This window comes from Erigeron canadensis, chromosome 7 (genome assembly GCF_010389155.1).
Source record: "Erigeron canadensis isolate Cc75 chromosome 7, C_canadensis_v1, whole genome shotgun sequence".
Taxonomy (NCBI): domain Eukaryota; kingdom Viridiplantae; phylum Streptophyta; class Magnoliopsida; order Asterales; family Asteraceae; genus Erigeron; species Erigeron canadensis.
Window position 1 is genome coordinate 33429040 of NC_057767.1, and position 22294 is coordinate 33451333.

The 22294-nt window shown below is 33.6% G+C and overlaps 2 protein-coding genes across 4 annotated transcripts; both read right to left on the reverse strand.

Moving 5' to 3' along the window:
* Window positions 1-166: 166 nt before the first annotated feature.
* LOC122607500 (probable inactive histone-lysine N-methyltransferase SUVR2) lies at window positions 167-7159 on the reverse strand. 3 transcript variants are annotated; one of them, XM_043780484.1, is made up of 11 exons: window positions 7089-7159; window positions 5942-6155; window positions 5812-5853; window positions 5439-5474; window positions 4785-5334; window positions 3043-4118; window positions 2060-2325; window positions 1908-1974; window positions 1744-1794; window positions 1143-1222; window positions 167-432 (listed from the first exon to the last, which is right to left on the reverse strand). In XM_043780484.1, exons 2-11 carry the CDS (start codon window positions 6122-6124, stop codon window positions 348-350), a joined length of 2436 nt encoding a protein of 811 aa, XP_043636419.1. In that variant the 5' UTR covers window positions 6125-6155; window positions 7089-7159; the 3' UTR covers window positions 167-347. The 3 variants fall into 3 exon arrangements, with proteins under 3 accessions (XP_043636419.1, XP_043636420.1, XP_043636421.1); XM_043780485.1 differs by having other exon boundaries at window positions 1126-1222; XM_043780486.1 differs by lacking the exon at window positions 167-432 and having other exon boundaries at window positions 1189-1277.
* An 11130-nt stretch (window positions 7160-18289) lies between these two features.
* Window positions 18290-19822, reverse strand: LOC122609365. Its single transcript, XM_043782414.1, has 4 exons — window positions 19631-19822; window positions 19252-19501; window positions 18912-19138; window positions 18290-18835 (listed from the first exon to the last, which is right to left on the reverse strand). The coding sequence occupies exons 1-4, from the start codon at window positions 19820-19822 to the stop codon at window positions 18290-18292; spliced, it is 1215 nt and encodes a 404-aa protein (XP_043638349.1).
* Window positions 19823-22294: the final 2472 nt, after the last annotated feature.

Below are 22294 nucleotides of genomic sequence, written 5' to 3' on the forward strand. Positions count from 1 at the left end.
TAAGAACGGTTTATTTACACCAGCTGTCACAAGTGAGACTTCAACTTACAACCGCTTGGTTGACAGGTCACCCACAAGGCCCCAATACCATCAGGCAAAAGGCCCCTAGGTTAAAGTTCGGCATAAGAAACCAGCTACAACTAATGGGGTCCTAGATAAACCTTAATTTCATGAAAACGCCAACACTACAAAACTACTGAAGTCTACAGGTTATGAATCTAGTTGATACAAAAAGAGATGAAAAAACATCAAACACATGACGGGCATACAAAACTAACTTTAACAACCCATCTTAAAATAAGTCATCACCTACATACACAAGTTGCAAACGAAACACTACAAAGGTTTTAAACCACCCCAAAAGCAGGCCTTATGGTGGTGATAACCTGCGAGGCACATCTTGAATTCAATTGTATCTTCTTTTTCTGGTCCCTGGAATAAAAGAAAGAGAAGGACGTTAACCATAAATCCGAAAAGAGAGAGGATATAAAACCTTTCATCCCAATTTACTCCAAGAGCAAGAACCATAATTGCTAGAAGTGACAAAATTGCAAGTTTACTTCAGGTTACTTTTTATCTAAATTTAATATCTTTTTCTAAACATATCTTGTGCTATTTGAAACATAATATAAACCTTTGAATAAACAGTCACAAGAAATGTATGGATTAACATCATTGGTTTTCAGCTTGAAGTTTAAAACCGCTTGAGATAAAACACAACTGACATTGAAACATTCACAATTCAAGTACATGAATCAAACCTGTGCCCTGCTAATTTAGTAAAGCACTTTTTATATGACCCAAAAGTAGTATAAGTGGCAAAAAAAAAAAAAAAGGTTAAAATAAGATGTACCCTGATCAAATAAATGATTTTGGCAAAGTAAATACAACGGAATTTGAGCAATTGTACAATGTCCATATAAATTGCTGTAATCTTCATACGATGAAGGTAGTATTAATGATAGATGATGATGATGAACTAATATGATATCCTTGTGGCACTACACCATAATGATAAAATAAGAAAGATCCATGGTCCCCTCTGTTAATATACGAGAATGAAGCATGTACTATCCCATGCTCTTTTGCAACGAAAACAAGAAAAATGAAACAAAAAATACTTACTATTTGGACGTTTGACATTTCGGCAAAACCTGCTACCACATCGGCAACGAAATGCCTTCACAGGGTGTTCTTCGTCATCGAAATCGATACCATAATCCTACGGGAATGTTAGATGTGATAGCTTAAGGATATGAATTCATATTCATGCACCACTTGCAACAGCAGAAATAAAAAGTAAAAACATTAGTGTAGAGCTGGCTGGGTCAGGTATCTGGTCAAACTGAAAAACTTATGGTACCGATTTAGTGCCCATAAAAACTCTTGTTAAAGAACATTATAAAGACTTAATAACTAGTGTGGTCCAAACAATAATAATACTTCAAAAGAAATCCGAACTTTGATGGGAAAAAAAAAAGAATAAAAAATTCATGTTGAAACTATCGACCACATTTGACTTGTTACTCTTTTATCTATTTTTTGATTAGTTTGACCTCATTTGACTTGTTAACCTTAAATATATTTTTCGATCGGTTAACCTATAACCTAAATCGGTCAAATGACCTCTCCACATTGCGACATCCAGCATTTAGAAAAAAACAAGCTGTTTCTGCATATCTTTTAATTTAACTGCATTAAAGTAAACAATAATAGCCAAATATCTATTGTTGACTAACTCACCCACGTTAGCTCTTCAAGGGCTTTCACCTTTCTTGTAGTGAAGAAGGCAAGCTGCACATATGGAACAAAGATAAGACTCTTTTACAAGTTGCAGCAATGATGCTATAACATCTAAAATATAAGTGAAAGTAAAAAAGTATTTAGAAGTGAATTAATCTGCATACATGATAATAGTGATGATCAGGATTCTCCACCTCCACTGGAATCTCTACCAAAGTTGAATCAAAACACCTACAAAAAAGGATTAACGATTAGAAGAGAGAAAATGGGGTTCTTATTCCGAAACCAACTAAAATATCTAAAAGTACTAACTTACCTATGATTGATAAATCTAGCCACATTTCCATAATAAGTGGCATCTAAACAAAGAGCTTCATCATCCTTTAATTCACTTTCAGCACCCCAGTCAGCATCAAGAAGTACAGGATAAGCATGTTCATCTTTGTTTGAACTTTTTGAAACTCGGTCATAAAGTTCTGCATTCGTTAGTACTTCTCCCACATATTCACAAACAAATGCACCTTTAGGCAGGTCCTCAAGGGTACGCAGACCCCAACCTTTTCCTCCCGGTGTCATGAAAACCTAATAAGAAATAGAGACCATAAGATTTTTATAGACATACCAATCCCTCTTGGGCCGTTCGGGCTCAAAGTCGACTCCTGATGTTTGACGTCACTAGCTCAAATCCGAGAGTAGGTATACATATTTAATTTAATTTAAAGATTTTTATAGAAATTATGCTAGGAAAAACATACACAAAAGCTTCCAAGAAAAAGTCGTAATCAATTTATAAATGATTCAATTTGAAATGGGTTAGATTTGTCGAATGGGCGAATCACCCAAAATCTATTCTTTAATGCATAAAACCTCCTTTACAGTTCTATTTAAAGATTAAATTTGTTATTGAAACAATAACAAATTTTTGTTGTAATGACATACACTTTCTTTTTAAAAAAAAAAATAGAAAAATTGTAGTATAAAAAGATGTTGGGGTCATCCTAACCCATCCAACATCATCCATTTTGAGCATTACCAGCTATTACCCACCTTGAGTCTTGACCATTACCTAATGTGTCAACTAGTCTTGACCATCGTACTCTTAGTTACCATATTTTAAAACACCAACTATTAAAACCCTTTTTTTATATTTTTATTTGCAAAGAAAGTGGTTTGGGCTGGCCCGTACCAGCAATTAACCTGCCCAATGCGGCAAATGCCCATCTGCCACCTCTAACAAAAAAGAATAATCAAATGATCTAGAAAATTGAGTAGAGTTTCAATTATAAACATGAGGCTAACCTGTAACTGACGTTTAATACCACGCTGCACAACTCGGTTGCCACACTGTTTATTACACCCACACTTCAGCCAACATTCCTTGATAAAACTTCTAACTGAATGACCTTTACATGGCTCTACTATCTCCTCATTTTTAGATCTTTCTAGAGGACATTCCTTGCAGTAAAAAAGGCAGTGCTTTTGAGGGTCACGATTCATTTTTATACATTCGTCTAAAAGCTCCTCTCTAACAAGACCCTCTTTTGTATATGCAAATTCACCCCCTGACTGTAGAGCACAAGCACATGTAGTTGATGTCAGACAATCACCAAAACAACCTGTACAACAATTGTCATCCCCAATACGAGCAAGTGAAAAGTTAACATAAGCACTCTGAAAAACTGCATTTTGGGGAATGTAATGGAATGCTGGAGGACGCTCCTTGTTGACTTCGTTAACCAATGAAATTATCACTGATTCTTGTCCTTTAGCTATGTCATTAGTATCAAGAAGTGACTTTAAGTCATTAGACGTTGAGTGGTCATTGGATGCTGCCACCAAACTTTGGGGTTTGGTATGTTGAGACCCATTTTCCGCTATGTGTTGGTCATTCTCAGAATCACCTTGATTCCCTACTGAGCCATTAGCATTGGCTTCAACAGTGCCATTAGTATCGGCATTGGCATGGCCATTCGTATTGGCATCGGTATTGGCTGCACAAGTTCCCATTGAATCAGTTGGTGGGGTGGAGTTGGTTTCCGTTTCCAAAAGGCACTCACACATATCGTTCATCAATTTTTTTATAGAAAAGCTGGGCTCCAGAAATTTGTACGAATTAAGGCATTTAACTTCCATTTTTGTTAATAGTGCATCTACAGATAAATTAGCTTTCGCTGTAGAGTTACAGGTTAAAGTAATTGTGATTTCCCCAGATGATGAAGAAGCGATATCTAATCTTTCTGTTGATTCCTCTGGGATAACTGCAAGCTCATTACCACGTACTTTGTTTGATGAATTCTCGTTGTCAGCAGATTGAGGTTTATCAGCTTCTCTAGGCAGATCGATTTCATTTGAAGAATCTCCATTGGTCAATGATTCTGTAATGTTTTTCAGAAAACAACGCCAATATAAATACAAAAAACTGTGAAATATTTATGAACTACGTATATCCAAAAAGTTATTTATATAAAGTAAACAGAAACTACTAAAACAGCCATTACTAGACCTGTTAGTTGAAAAATGTTAGTAGCCAGGAAGGTCATCGGCAGCTATCATAGTAACACCCTAACATTCACGTGGTAAGAAGTGGCAATTTCAACCCATTACTTATGGGAAGTGATAAATACACTTATCTACAGAGTAACACCCTAACATTCACATGATAAAAAGTGGCAATTTCAACCATTACTTATGGGAAGTGATAGATACACGTATCTATAGATTAACATGATGGAACAATTAAAAGGGATTATAGCCTAGAGGTATGTGAGTTGGCCAAAAGGTTGCTAGCGATATTTTCTTAACCTAAGAATGGGTTGCTAGCGATAATTTCTCTCTAAAGAATTAAATTGGAAAAAATAGAATATGTAACTTAAAAGGCACTGGTTCAAATGGTCAGATGTATCAAAAGTCTTGAAGGATGAATACAACTTCTAATTATTATATAAAAAGTTGCTTTATCTTATAACATATTCAGTATTTACAGTATAATCTATAGCCTCAAGTTCCCAAGTTATCAAAATGAATATCAAGTACTTAAGTACCTGGTCTGATCACCGAAGGAGGCACCTCAAGCGGTGTTGTCTCGGAAACTGGCTCATCTTTAGGCTTTATTAATGGAATAGCTGTTTGTTTAGGCTTTGGCTCCTTAATCCGCACTCCTTGGGATGGCCTATCAGAACCTGACCTCCTCTCACGACGATCTGATTGAGGTGAAATCGGTTCTTTCCCTTTGTCTCTCCGATGCCTTGGACGAAGACTAGCACCAGAGCCAGATTCATTTGTGACATCTGGTTGACTTTTCTCAGCATCTCCCACCAAAGTGTTGGCTGAAACAGGTTGCTTTCCCTTGTTAGTACCTTCTATTTGGGCTGAAGTGGGCTCACTAGTAATAGCCATAGCCCGTGCTTGAGACCGCGGTATTGCATAAGGAAGAGTGTCAATCTCTATTTTTGGCTTTTTAAGTGGTGTTACATGTGAATTGGAGCTAGAGCCAGTGCCAGAGGGTCCCTCTTGGTGCCTTAGTCGCAACCGCTTTAAGGGTCGTTCCGGTTCTTCGGGAATTTGTGTTTCTTCTTCAATAACTTTCAATAGCTGATTACGCAGAGTTGTGTCAAATATATTAGAAATAAAGATGTCATGTTAACAGACGTTTATTAAAACAATGCATAAAAGCCTGAATTAAAGAAATTACATACCTCAGCTTGCTCAAGTTTCTTTTTCTGTTCTGCTGCCTGAAAAATGACACCATTTAGAACGAACTACGAAGTGAAAGAGAAGCAATTTCTATGGAAGGGTCAACCCAAAAGACTGTCAAAATCTAATGTTTAACAACATTAAAAGTCAAAACTTTTATCACTCAAAGAATATCTGATCTTTTTTTGTGAAAAAACAATCTAATGGATGGTACGCCTTAAAATTACAAATCTGAGACATTCAACAATATGGCCCATTTATATTTTAGCTAAACTTTTTGCTCTGGCAAAGTTTAGATAAAATGTGACATAAATCAACCCATTTATAACTAAATGGGTCAAAAGTGCCACCTCTACAGTCATACAACCTACTTACTTGAGCTCCGACACTATCATGCTTTTTCTTCTGTTCTACTTCCTGGAACATAAAACCAGTCAGGGGTTTGGAGTTAAGTTTAAATGCATAACAATACAAAGATAATGATAAAACAATCAGAAAATCGTGCCTCTGCCTCCTGACTGTCGAAAATAGCATCTGCAAGTGCTCTATAATTTTCTTCTTCAATAAGTTCCCAATTCTTCTCATAGATTTTCAGAAGATTCTTTAAAACTGGTTTTGTTTTCTCCTCAGGAATCCCAAGCTCTCGCATAGCACGAAAAGCTTTTGCAACTTTTGGATTCGGAGCCATCGCTACAACAAATCCAGACTATCAAATGGTCCTACAATACAATTTCGGATACCGTCATTAAAGAAACACACAATTTACTTGTATTTTACGATTTTCATAGGTAGCTAACGAAAAAAACTATAATATAAAAATCCATAATCTCGACAAACAAACCATTAATGATCATTAAAGAAACACACAGTGTACTTCTATTTTACAATTTTCATAGGTAGCTAACAAAAAAAAACTAAATCATTAATCTCCGTGATTCGACAAACAAAAGATTAAGGGGGTGTTTGGTATTGCGATTACAAAACAAATATTGAGTTTTCAAAACTAGGTTTTAAAAAAGCATGTATGTACATGCTTCTCCAAAACTGCGTTTTCATAGCAGGTAATCACTTTTTCATACAAACATTGTTTAGATTATTTGCATTTTACAAACGCACGCAATAATCAGATAATCGCTCCCAAACACCCTCTAATTATCATTAAAGAAACACACAATGTACTTCTATGTTACAAACCCTCATTTAGTCGCAATCGCCTTCTTGGCAACCTTACTACTTTTCAACTTATTTTTATTACTTTTTACAATTTACAGTAAACTTCACAATTACTTTTAACAAGCATGCAAAATACATTATGTATCAAACTCAAGTTTCCAATAAATTAAACACCAAAAAAACAAAATTTTAATTAAAAAAAATCAATACCCATCACTAAAAATAAAAAACTGTATTAACAAAACCAAAAAAGTAACTATCTTTAATAGCTTAAACAAAACCTAAATCACTCAAAAACCCTAAAAAATACTAAAAATATAAAATAAGAAATTCCAATTAAAGATAACCAGAGTAAAATTAAACAATGTAAGAACTACAAAAGCGAAAATAGATAACAAAATGATCGGTGAAATGCATTAAGTAAATAATAAATATTTTTTGAAATTGAAATTATATATAGAGAGAGTTTTTTTACTTACAGGGGAGTGAGGTGCGAGAGAGAAAGGAGAACACACACTGTGTGTGTGTGTGTGTGTGTAGGTGGAGTAGGGCACCGATAAAATTGGAGGTTTGGTATGTCATATATGCAAAGATTGTTTTATAAGTTGTGGGCAAATTTTTAAGTGTTTGTATTTTTGGTCCCTGTAAGCTATTTTCGCCCACTAAAGAAGGTAAAATGTGGTAGGTGGTGGTTTTGGGATGAGAATCAATAAAGGTATTTCATTTTTTTTATTGAGTTCACTAATATGAATTTTGATATTTATTTACATAAAAACAAATGATCAAAATTTTAAAAAATCATCTTTCAATCATGAATTTTTATTTTAATTGGGAGATCAAGATCTTTTTAACTTTACTGTGTATAAAATATTTGTATTACTTAATATAATAATCGTATATATATGATATACGTATGAGCTCCCTTTTAGAATACTTGAGAAGTTAATATAGTATAAGAATTCTGAATATAAATTATTACTCCCATATATTTGTAGTAACTATGGTTGAATTCGATTTTAATCTGAAGCATATAAATCCTCACACATATGTGTGATTTATTCAAGTGAGTAATAGGTAAGTGAACTTTTTTTTTTTTTTTTCATTGTATTGGATGAATAACATATTTGTATAGATTGATATATAACCTAATTTGTATGTTTAAATAACTATGCTTTTGATTAGAAGGATAACCACCATCTAAGTGGTTTAACGGACATATACTATGATGCCCTTATAAGATGTATTTTATATTCAAAAATGGTAGCTAAACATTTTGAGGTAGTAATGGAAAAGGTTTCATTATTACGAAGCGTATATTTGAGTTAAACATTTGTCTTCCATGTACTGCACATAAATTTTCATATTTTACTTTAATACTTGTTTTATTTGAACTAAAACTGTCATTGTTATATTTAATACATATATATATCCGACCCGGGTCTAGCCCATCACTTCGACCACTAAAGGTTGGCTGGTTCTAACGGTTCTACTACTGGGATATTGAAAGTCAAGTTGAGAATTCGGCCCGGCTTTTAAAATATAGTATTTTTGTCCTACCAGTTACTAAAATGAGCATGGTACCCGCGTAATGCAGCGACAGTGGTGGGGAAGACGGTTTAGTGGTGTCGGTGATGGTACTACTCATAGTGGTGACAGTATCAAGTGGTGTAGGTTAATGTAATTGTGATAGTGGAAATTTTTAGAAGATAAAGGCTTAAAGTGTTAATTATTAAAATAAAGATTTAAAGTGAAAATTAATTCATTAAGGGCAAACATAAAAAGTCAAGGACAATTCTGGTAATTCAAAGGTATAATGACCTAAAACAAAAAGGGAGCTTTTTCTTTATAAGAGATATAGATATAGATGTAGATATAGATATTAAAAGTGGAGTTGAGAATTCGGTACAATTATTAAAATATATATTTTTTTTCAATTTTTCGAATTGTTCGACTATTTTCATTTTATTCTTCAAATAACTTTAATCTACATTTCTAATGATATATTCTACAATTGTTTAGTATAAACTATTTGGGTGTATTAAGATTTGTTACTTTGTTATGCAAAAATTTAAGGGAAGTTTTTGATGTATAAAGTACTATTTTTTATACATATAATTAGCTACTAATGACAACTATTAGGGCTAGTATTATCATTTTTCTTTTTGTTTAATAACTAAACTTCTTTGCATTTTGATCTTTTAATATTTTTTTTTATGGTTAACTAGGCACAAAAGTGATAAAACCTCATTTTTATATATATTAAAAGACAACTGACTTAACAACTTATTGACCAATCACAACTCTTCAATCCTCAAAGTTGAACATTAATGGTGTCATTATTAATCTAATTATAAATTAAAAATCTTAATAATCATTATCCAAGTATATTAATATTTATAAAAAGTCTCATAAATTTTACATTTATTTATTTTCCATCAATTACACCTTAATTTTATCGTCTAAATACTTAATTTGTAATTATTACATATGTAGCCGTCAACATGAGATTTTTTGTGTTTTATTTTTCATCATATAACTAATTAAAACTTTTCAACATATTATTTATAGCTTTTTTTTCATAAAATATTCAAAGTGTATCTTAACTTACAGTTTTAATGAATATATAAATCAAAAATATTAAAAATGCATAAAAATATTTTTTGATATTTGAATACAGTTATTAATAACATACCACATTTTATATATGATATTAGAATCTTTTAAATAAGTTAAGTATACTAGCGGTGAACCGCACATAGTAGCGGAGATACGAATTTACAACACAATCCCCGATGTTTGTAGTTTATCAATCTTTTCTAGAGATATATTGTATAGTCTCGCACCTTGAAAAGAATAAGATTAAGATCTGAAATAGTGAAAGATGTGAGAGTGATGTGTGGGTGAGTGAGATGTGTAGGTATGAATGTGAGAGAAAAGATAATTTAAATTAAATATTGTCCTTTTGTTTCTTTCAAAAACATGTAAAATGACTAAATTATCCTTTGTACAATATAGATGTGGATGGTCTAAATAGTAAATATCATGTTAAAGATAGATGACTCAGATATTGTCTTAACTTAAAATTGAAGAGTCTTAAATTTTTAGAGCAGAGGTAATTAAACTGTTTTATATATGAAATATAAATAATAATATTATGATATTACATTCCTTTAAATATATCATACTTCATTTAGTATGTAATACAACTCATCCAATTCATATGAATTTCATTATATATATATATATATATTATCAATTTTTATAGTGTTTTGTGTCTACTTATATATATATATATACTACTATACTAGGAATATTTACTTTAACGACCCATTAAACAATTAAAATCCTTGATTTGAATAAGAAATAAATGGTATCTTAAGATGATAACAAGTAACATATGTCAGATTAAAGAACATAAACAAATATTGTCTATAAAAAAAATATTAAAAAAATGAAATACAATATAGCGTCTAATGTTTTAGAATTATATATATTATTTTAATTTGATTTTACCTACATTTTTTACCAATAAATTTACATATTTAACAACTTATTTAATATCAATAAGGTCATAACAAACTCATGTACGTATTTGATACGGGTACCAATCTAGTCTCTACTCCTTAATAAAACAAATCCTCCCCTATTAAATATTTCTGTCTTTGAAATATATTTGCCTTTGAACTTTTTTTTTCTTTACGTAACTACCCAAAATCCTTAATAAAACAGACCGTTTTCCCCACTACTGACGTCGCATTGGGCGGGTACAATGCTCGTTAATTTTTAAATAATAAAAGGTGATAATTTATCCGGATTATTTATATTTACTGGTGGCTGTTACCACTTAAGCGAAGCTAATTAGCTAAATGGACATATGTGTCATAAAAGATTGAAAGATAATGATGATTGTGTCGATAAAAACTTATGCTATGGTAAAGAAAGTTTATTGATGAACGTGAAGGAAAGTACGTGACAACATATCATCCTGAGCTAATAAGACGTTTGGTTTCTATATTCGAAAGAGATGCCCGGGACCTTCAGTCTCCATCATTACACACATGTAATTCCCAAAGAGGTTACTCCCACACGACTACACAAGTATGTCGCTAGATGAAATTATTCTGTGAAAAGTCGAAAACCAAGGTTAAAAGGGCCACGTCGATAAGGTTCATCTGTATCAAGTCTAGATCACAAAACGAGCTGTTGAGGTTAGATAATGGGTCAAGACTGGGTTTTTTTTGCCACACAAAAGACATGTCCTTTTTGATCGATTTGGGCCTAGTTTATTCTAAACACTTTCGGGTTGGATAATGGGTCACATCAACGGATGTAATCTCATTATGCACATTAGACCAAATTATGAAAATGCAGTACTCTAAACACCCGGATACTGCTTCCAAGCAATATTCTAAACAGTCTGACTTGGTTCATAGGAACTATAGGGGAATTAAACTCCTAAGTCATACCATGAAGCTATAGGGGCATTCCTATCTATAAGAACAAGGGAGACGTGCAGAGTTGTATCGGCAGATCCAAAATCAGTTGGTATCGGCATTCGTATTGTTGGCACAAGTTCCCAATGAATCAGTTGGTGGGATGGAGTTGGTTTCCTTTACAAAAAAGTTGGGCTCCAAGAATTTGTACAAATTAAGGCAGTTACCTTCCATTTTCATTGATAGTGCATCTACAGATGAATTAGCTTTTACTGTAGAGTTGCTGTTAAAAATCTTGATTTCCCCAAGAATCTCCATTGGCCAATGATTCTGTACGTTTTTTTAAAAACATACCAACATAATAACAAAAAAACTGTGCAATATCTAAGAATTATGAATATGCTAAAAAGTATTTTGATATAAAGGAAATAAGGAATCACAAACTCCTGTAACAGGCCTGTTAGTTTAAAAGTGTAACTAGACAGGAAGGCCATTGGCAGCTATCACATTGACACATTAACACCCTAACATTAGCATGATAAGGGGTGCCAATTTCAACCAATTTACTTATGGGTAGTGATAAATACACCAAAAATTTTGATCCATACAATTAACTATGGATTAGCATGATAAAACTTTTAAAAGGGCTTCTAGCCTAGCGGTATTTGAGTTGGCCAATAGGTTGTCGGTCATGTCCCATAAGGTGGTGTGTCGTATGCATCAAAAGCTGTTATTTTTATTTAACTTATGAATGAAAGGCTAGCAGTTATGATTCTTTCTCTAAAGGATGAAACAGGAAAAATTTGAAAACCAATGGGTCACTAGGTCAGATGTAACAAAAGTCTCAAAGAATGGATACAAGTTCTTAACTTTTTTAATAGAAAAAGTTGCATTATCTAACATACCAATTGTATAAATTCACATTCACTAATTATCAAAAATAAAAAATCTATAGTACTCAAGTACCTGGCCTAATCACCAAAAGAGGCACCTTTAGTGGTGTTGTCTCTGCATCGGGTTCGTCTTTAAGATTTATCAATGCAATATCGGTTTATTTGGGCTCTGGCTCCTTAAACCGCACTCCTTGGGAGGGCCTATCAGAACCTGACCTCGTCTCATGGGGAACTGACAGAGGTAAAATCGGTTATGTCCCTTTGTCTCTCTGATGCGTTGGAAGAAGACTAGCAGATCCAGATTCATTTGTGACATCTGGTTGACTTTTCTCAACATCTCCCAAGAAAGTGTTGGCCAAAACAGGTAGCTTCCCCTTGTTAGGTAACTTCTGTTTGGGCTGAAACGGGCTCACCATTTAAAGCCATAGCCCGTTCCTGAGACCGCGGTATTGCATAAGGAAGATCGTAAATCTCAAGTTTTGGTTTTTTAAGTGGCGTTACATGTAAATCGGAGCTAGAGCCAGTGCCAGAAGGTCCCTCTTGGTACCTTAGAAACAACTGCTTTAAGGGTCGTCCTGGTTCTTCGGGAATTTGTGTTTCTTCTTCAATAACTTTAATTAGATGATAATGAAGAGTTGTGCAAAATATAGTAGAAATAAAGAAGAAGTCAGGTTAACAGACGTTTATCAGAACAATGCATAGAATCCTGAATAAAACAGATTACATACCTCAGCTTGCTCAAGTTTATTTTTCTGTTCTGCGGCCTGAAAGATGACACCAATTAGAACAAAGGGAAGGAGAAGTAATACTAGATACTCAAGCTAAAACATGACCATATGACTGTGAAGATTTATTTTTTATACATAATTAAAACTCAAAATTTTTATCAGTTCAATAAAAATCCAACTTTTTTTTGTGTAAAAGATTATCTAGGAGATGGTTACCGTTAAAGCATATAATTTGATACTTTCCACCATATGACCCATTTCTTTATTAGCTAAACTTGTGGTAATTTTGAGATAAGACGTAACGTAAATCAACCCATCTATAGATAAATCGGTCAAAAATGCCATCTCTACAGTCATGCTATCTAGTTACTACAGTGTTGGCAATATCATCCTTTTTCTTCTGTTCTACGTTTTGGAACATAAAACCTATTTGAAGCATAATAAATTAATATGGAACATTAATGGACTGCAAAAGATAAAACAATCAGATAGTAAAAAAATGGCATCTGCAAGTGCTCCGTAATTTTCTTGTTCAACTAGTTCCCAATTCTTATCATTGATTTTCAGAAGATTCATTAAAGCTGATTTTGTTTTCTCATCAGGAATCCCAAGCTCTCTCATAGCACAAAAAGCTTTTGCAACTTTTATATTTGAAGTCATTGCTACGACAGATCCAGACTATTAAATGGACTGCAAAACAATTTGATGCCACACCAGATACCATCATACATTTTTTTTAAAATTTGCCTAAGAATCCATACCCTTCCCCCCGCTTTCAAAGATGATGAATATGAAGTCCGGGAGGCTGCACTGATCACGAGAAAAACTAAATCATATATCTCCATAATCTAGACAAACAAAACATCAAACACACAATGTACTTCTATTCTACAATTCCTCGATGACAAGATGTTTCCTACATGTAAATACTAGTAGTAATCACCGTCATGGCCACCTTACTATGTTAGGCATATCATAATAGTTGTCTACTCAGTGGCGGATCTAGGATTTGAACTTAGGTAGGTCTTTGATTTTGACTTGACGATTTAGTTAACATGGGACAAAAATATTAAAGGGCCCAGAACAACTTATCGAGTCACAAATGTATACATATAAACATATAATGATATAAACATGAAATATATGCAGAGACGATTTTACTATTGTTAATAATTCGTACATTATCAAAACCAAAATTTACCCTAAAAACATTCGTACATTATCATTAACGAGCATGGTACCCGCGCAATGCAGCGGCGAGCCGACGATGACGGTGGTGTGATGGCGTCGATGGATGGTGACGGTGATGGGGGCATCAATTGGTGTAATTAAAGGTATTTGATTTGAAGGGGTTAGTAAAGATGTTTAATAATATAATGGACTTGTAATGTAATTTAATATTAAGAGTTGATGGTTATTTAATTCATTAAAGGTTTGGTCAATTTGCATGTCCCATTTTTTGTAAACTTTTAATATGGGCTTATAATTTTTATATAGTAATATAAAAGTATAGATGTTGACATCATTTATAAATTTTAAAGAGCTTGTGAGAATCTGAGATAATACAAATTAGGCCTAAACACATTAAAAAAAATTTCTTTCTTAGATACGGTAGAAAACTAGATTGTAAATAATTATTCAAAATCTCAATTATGTTTCTAGACTCAAAAACAAATTCATGTTTTTAAAAATTTTATATAGTATCTATACTATCTTATAATAATTATCACATTCTCTCTCATAAAAGTGTTAGATGAAAAATTACTATTTTACCCTTTATAAATTAATTTACATCATTAATCATTTATCTTCTAAATTATATCTACTATCACTTTACATCAATTACATTTACACAAATTACTTACACAGTTGCACCCACCATGAACAACACCACCACGGCCACCGTCACCACCGCCAATCGTAGTCACCACCAAACCGCCGCCGCATCACGCGGGTACAATGCTAGTAGAAACAATGTACATCGCCGCATTGCGCGGGTACAATGGTAGTAGAAATAATGTACATCACAAGTTTAGTATAAAATACGGACATTTCATTTAGTATAAAAATCAAATGATGTTTGGTTCACTTTTTCATTTCAAATTTGTACATTGTGCTAAGATTTATGTACATCACAAAAGTCATTGTTTTCCAAACACACTTAATGTCAACAGAGAGAAGAAAAAATATTGGTTTGGTGACACGGGTATGGAAGAACATTAATGCTTCATCTTCTATCTTTTCCTTATTATTCCCCTGCTTTTTCGTTTTACAGTCATTTTCCGTTGCCGGAATTTTTTCCTTCTTTTCCTCACCAAAAGGCCTGAATGTTATCCTGATGTTAAGGTAGGTCCTCACCAAGTTTTTACGTAGGTCTTAAAAAAAGTTATCACATAGCCTCTGAAATTTTTCCAAAACTTAGGTTGGTCCTAGGACCTACCTTCTACTATGCTAGATCCGCCCTTGTGTCTACTTCTAAAAACACAAGGTCTCATTATTACCTCTAATTAAAATTACTAGAATTCAAAGAAATATATTAAATGTAACAAGAATGCAAAATACATTATACATCAAGCTGAAGTTGAGTAAACAACAAAAAAGCACAAACTTTATCCAAAACAAATCAATACCCATTACTTAAAAGTTTTTTTTGTCATTACATATTCTTATGATGACCTTAGGACGTTAGTGTGGTTCGGTTACTATTCTCATGTGCACCTGAGGGTATTCTAGTCCTTTTACCTCTACATCTATATCTATAAACTTTTAACTAATTTAATATGCAAACATTAATGCTTTTCTTAATTAAACTGACGAGAAATAGTGCCTGTGCGTTGCAGCGGTGAGATGGTGGGGTGGTAGGTAATAGGAGGTGATAAGGCATAGAGTGTGATAGCCAAATGCCTTAGCCGTACGTCCTCGAATTTGAAAATTCGTCGAAGGTATATCGAATGACATCTCTAATGAAAGAACACAAAATTTTAAAAACACCCATACAATTTTTATAGTTTATCGATATACGGTTTTTGAGATAAAAGATCTTGAATAAATTAGAGAAATAAAATGATTTATGGAGGAGAGAGAAAAAATGAGTGATTGAGATTTGAGAAGAGAGAGAAAAATGAATAGTTGAGATCAGAGTCGGCTGGATAGTATTATGGGTTTAGGCATGGGCCTAAGACCCACCAATAACAAAAGCCCCCAAATTTTCAGTAGTTTAGTCTATAACTACACGGTTACAACTAGATTTTTCTTAAAGGTTAATAATTTTATAGTTAGGGCTTGAAAACATCTCTTTTGTCTATTAACACCCATCAACACTATTTTTGAAAATCAAAGTTCTATTACTCTCCCAGATAAATTCGAATATAGATTTGTTGATTATGGTATTCAAGTTTAAAAAAGGCCCTCAAAATTGATCTCGCTTAAGGCCCTAAAAAACCTTAAGCCGACACTGGTTGAGATTTAAGGGTATTATAGATATATTAGTTAGAGATGTTTAAATTAGTGAATAAAAAAGAAGGGCAATATAGGTACTTCAATTCATCTTTTGAGAATTTCAAAAAAAGGAGTCCTCCTTTATAATATAGTATTAGATATTAGATAGTTTGTCTGACTATTATTTTAGACACGGATGGTGAACTAAGACCAATTAATCAACCAAAGCTTTTAAAAGAAAGATTTCGTTTGAAATATAAAAATGTATTTAAAACATATTAATTTGTTATTTTAAACAGCAAATATTAAAAAAAATCAACTGGGTTGGATCAGTTTTTTGGAGCTCATGCCTCTAGAAACAGAGGTCATGGATTCGATCCTCATGCCTAGCAAGGCTGGAGGTTCTTTTCTATCTATGGTAGAACCTGGAAGCAACCTCTCTACCTTTGGTTGGGGTAAGAGTGTCTACATATCAACCTCCCCCATACACCGTCGAAGACGGTATTGGGACCCAAAACCCGTGAAAGATGACATTGGGAGTTATTTTTTTTTTAAACAGCAAATATTAGTTAATATTTCAACAGTCAACACCAATCTTAGGTTTGAACCTAATAAACCTTGATATATCCTTATATATATTTTTTTACAATTTACAACAAGATAAACTTCACAATTAATTCTAACAAGAATGCAAAATACATAATATATCAAACTCAAGTTTCCAATAGATTAAATAACAAAAAAGCACAAACTTTATAATAATAAAAAAATAATACCCATTACTTAAAAGTAAGAAAACTGTATTAAGAAAAACAAAAAAGTAACAATCTTTAATTGATAAAAAAACCTAAATTACTCAAAAACCATAAACAAATACTTTTAAAAAAGAGTTAATTGCATAAATCATCCCTGTGGTTTACCAAAATTTGTGGTTTCCATCCCTGTCAAGAATTTTTAGTCTTTTTCATCCCTTTCGCAAGAATTTTTAGCGATTTACGTCCTTATTATTAACGCAGTTACCTTTTTGCCGTTAAAAGGAAGCACGTGCCTCCCACGCGAAGACTGTTATGTCATTTTGCTTGTCAGAGGGACGTTTTCTGCCAAAACTCTAAAAACCCTAAAACCCACAAAACCCAACTAAACCACCCCGTCCTTATTCTTTCTCATTTCCCCCGCTAAATTAATTTCCCCCTTTTTCCCTTTCTCTTTCCCCCAATTTCTTATAAACCCTAAATTAATCAATCCCCTTTTCATATCATCAAAAATTATGGTGATTTGTTCATCATGTGGATCTCCTTCCATCATACGCACATCATGGACACCTAGTAACCCAGAAAGAAGGTTCTACTGCTATTCAAGAAAGGTTAGTTTGGGTTTTTCAATTTTATTGATAATTAATCATGAACATATTTTCGTCTTAATGATGTTCATGGCTGGATTATTCGAGATTAGGGATCAAGGTGTGGATTCATTCGTTGGCACGACCCACCAATGTGTTCAAGGGCTGTTGAAGTTATACCCGGTTTGCTACGGTCAATGAATCGAAGTGAAGAAGTTGCTAGAGCAAAATCAAAGGAAGCAAGAAGATATAAGATTATGTTCGGATTTACTTGGGTTTTTTTTTTTTATTGTTTACATGATGTTTTATTGATCAATAATGTAACAAATTTGATGAATATGTATGTGTAATTTAGAGGTTTTGGTTAAATGAAGGTTTTAAAATTGCACCAATTGTTTACTGTGACACAATTTGGCATCCAAAAGACAATCTAATGAATATGAATGTATGTGTATTTTAGAGGTTTTGGTTAAATGAAGTATTAAAATTGCACCAATTTGTATGTGTATATAGCAGTTTCATATAACCAAATTACCAAAGACAATCTGCCTAGTATTAAAAAACGACCATATGACACAATGACTATATAACCGTTTCATAAGAAAATGACCATGTAACAAAATGACCATAGCATAACAATTTGCATACCAAATGAGCATATAACCAAATTACCAAATGACAAAGAAAACGACCATTGGCTGGAATTTCATAGCATACCAAACTGGTACACATTAAAGGTTTCAAATGGCATACCATTTGCTACAAAATAGCAGTTTCAAAAGAGGCATAGCACATCAAGTTTCAAAAAATACACCAACCAACAGTTTTAAAAGTAACAACAAATTAAAACTACTCCACCCTTGCCTTCTTGGTCTTTCTAGCTTTGGAACCTTGACTGGCCTTCTTTGATTTCCCAACTGGAATTTTTTGACGATTTGAGCATTTTCTTTTGTTATGACCATGTTCTTGGCAGTTTCCACACTTGACATGTTTTCCTTGTCTTGAAAGTTTGCCATTTTTTACAATCTCCAACTCTGCCTTGCTTTTTCTCCTTTTTTTCTTGGGTCTTCCTATCTGAACATGATGCTTAGGTGGTTTTACCAAAATTGGCCAATCAGACTTGGGCCAATAGTTTTTTCCAGTCACAGGACCAATTTTGAATTCATACATCTTTTTCCATGTATTAAGCCAATAAACTGGATCCAAATAACTCTCAGGTAGATAAACCTTTTGTTGATTATCTGCCATGTCATAGATATAAGCAGCAACATGCTTGCATGGCATCCCAGTGAGTTCCCATTTCCTACAAGAACAAGTTCTGTTTTCCATGTTGACAACACACTGATCCATCCAAGGACCAACAACTTCAAATTTGGCATATCCATTAAAGGTTGCCTATTCAATATAAAAAGTGACAGTTATGAAATAACACAAACAATTAAATGATTTGTAAGTGAACCAAAGTTATTACTTTGTACTTAAAAGCTTCTTTCTTAATAATCTCAAACAAACCAGTTGCAACTGGTGTCAAAGGCCCTCTACACTTATCAATATCTTTTTGCACAATTGCAAGCCTCCTCATTAAATACTCCCTGGTATACTCTAATGCAAGTATAATTGGTTTCTCCCTTCCATCAACCAATTGTCTATTGAAAACTTCACACATATTGTTCAATAGCACATCACACTTTGGTCTACCTATTAAGATCATAAACAAATGCAAACAAGGGATGTAATTACCTGAGAAATGCAACCAATTGTCTATTGTATACTTGTATGTATAAACAAATGCAAACAACGGATATAATTACTAGAGAAATGGGATCTAGACCAATGCATTGGAGGTATCTTCTTCAAGTATTCATAAGCATCTTTATCTACTGTCTTGAAGTCTTCCATCACCCTATTAAACTGTTCCACAGTAGTTGTTGTAGCCAATTTCCAAAGATAGTCTTTGTACATTTGTCCCCTCCAATAACTTTTCATGTTATCATATATGTGCTTTAAGCAGAATCTATGTTCTGCTGCTGGAAACACATCTTCTAAAGCAAGAATTATTCCCTATAACAAGTTATACAATTAAAAAGTTATATAATTAACAAGTTATGTAGTTAACAAGTTATATAATTAACAAGTTATATAATTTCCAAAGTTATACAATTAACAAGTTATATAATTAAGAAGACATACCTTTTGTCTGTCACTGATAAATGTAAAGTTTGACCTCTCATTTAGGTCAAGATCATCTCCAAGACAGTTAAGAAACCAACTGCATGAGCTTTTACTTTCAGACTCCACAATCCCATAAGCTAGAGGATAGATTTGATTGTTTGGATCAACACCCACTGCTGTCAACATCTGTCCAGGATACACACCTTTCATGAAGCAACCATCTAAATCTAGAAGATCTCTGCCACATGCTTTAAACCCTTTCTTTAAAGGTCACAAACAAACATAAATCCTTTTGAACTGCCTTGATTGACTATCAGGATTAGGCTTATTTTCAAAGCTCAACTTTACAGTGGTTTCTGGGTTTCTTGCTTTCAATTCTAAGATATAATCTTTCAACAACCCTATTGCTCAGAGTAATCCCCCATTATCTTTCCTCTTGCTTTCTGATTTGCTCTGTAAATCTTGTGCTTTGAAACACCTACTTGATATTTTTTCTGCAGTTGGTCTCTAATTGTAGCAGCTTGAACTTTGTGGTTTGGAACAATTTGTTCCTGAATTTCTTTTGCCAAAAAACCTGCAGTGCACTTTTTAATTATCCTAGTTTGATTACATCTATGACCTTCCTTTAAAGTTTTGACCTGCCAAGTTGATTTTCCAATAGGTTTTGACACCAACAGTACCCAAGGACAAGTAATTTCTTTATTGCCATCTACTTTCTTAATTTTCTCACCCATTTTCTTGATTTTCTCGGTCACTTTTGTCCCTTTGCCTTTTGCAGGACCAACTTGCTTTCTTTTAACCCACTTTATTCCCGTTGGTGATGAAACAGGCTGTAATATGCCTTTGCCTTTTGGAGTTGTGGGTTCAGTGGGCTCTTTTGGCTTATTGGGCTGACTGGAGTGACTAGACTCAGTCACTATGGGCTTGGTGGGCTTACTGGATTGACTGGACTCAGCCATTAAGGGTTCAGAAGGCTTAGTGAGATGACTGGACTGACTGGTTTCATGCAGCATGGGTTCAATGGGCTTTGGTTGAGTGGAATCACTAAAGATTGGGATTGTGCCTCTACATATAACCCCAACTCTTGTTTTATCATCTTTAACTATATGTAAATTCCTTCTAGTCTCAATAACATGTAAAGTTATAAGGTCTTTAATTTCTGATTTAGTCCCAAAAGTTTGACTTAAATAGAAATGAGTTTTTTTATTTGGGTTGGTGTTATGATCTCCCCTCAACTGTTCCAATGCTACCTTCCTAGCTTTTTCATCCTCGAAATCTGTCCCACTCTGAAAATCATCAAGCTCTAAGTTTTCAACATCCGTTGCTTCTCCTTCATCTACATTAGTTGGTTTCTCAGAACAACCTATCCATTCTACACCCTCATCAATGTTCATTTTGAAATCAGTCATGTCTACTTGAACATCATCCTTGTCCACCACATCATCAGCAATGAAGTCACTATCCTCCCCAGTATCATCACCACTTTCATCACCACTGTCACTACCACTCTCACTACCCTCCCTCTCATTATCACATGGCACAACCTCAATGTCATTCTTTTTTGTCCCACTGCCCTCTCCAACTTCCTTTGAATTCACATTAGTACCACCAATACCCCCTGCCCAATGTCTTTCTCAATTTCTATATTACTTGCAGTCTTTCCAATTTCATTTGCATGCAAATTAGTACCAGTACCCCCCTGCCCAATGTCTTTCTCAATTTCTATATTACTTGCAGCCTTTCCAACTTCATTTGCATGTAAATTAGTATCATTACCCCCTGCCCAACTTCATTTGCATGCAAGTTAGTATCAATACCCCCTGCCCAACTTCATTTGCACGCAAATTGCTTGCAGCCTCTACATTAATACAAGCACCTCCATCCCCATAGTCATTATTAACCAATTCATTAAAGAAAGGATCATCAAAGGGATTTTCATACAAATTGGCATTGTTTTGGTCATTAAATAAAGCCTTTTTAGCATGTAAAGTTGTTTCCCCATGATTAACAAACACCTCTATTACTTTTGACATGCCTGAATAACTGACTAAATCTAATGCATCTTTATCATTGGCTAATGTCTTAATTACATTTCTTTCCATATAAGGGTAAGTGTCAGGTAAATGGTAAGACATTGGATTTTTGGAGACATACCCTAAGTCGTGCATCATTGACTCTAGTTCTGGAACACTGAAAGCATCTCCATCGATGTTGTCCACAAAACTGACATTTCCATTCATGTATGACCTTTCAGGAGACTCACTCAACATCCCACCATGATTAATTTTCAAAGAAAACAAACTAAGTTTAGAACCTACAAAAAAAAAGGAACACATTAGTGAACAATCGATTAGAAAACATTACCTTGCTTTTTAATTTAAAAAAAAAGGAAAACGGGGGGAAATAAATCAAAAAGGTGAAAATAAAAAACCTAAATTACCATAAGCTCTGGTAGGATTGAATCTGTTGTTTGTTCGTATATTCCATGTATTTGCCATCGTGAAATATTGAATTATAAACACTAAAATTTCATTGAATGATTTGGTTGTTGATTTAGGGATTGAACGGGGTGGTTTAATTGGGTTTTGTGGGTTTTAGGGTTTTTATTAAGGAAAATTTGGGGATAAATGGGAATATAAAGGGTCTTTTCATAATATAAGAGTTTTGGCAGAAAACATCCCT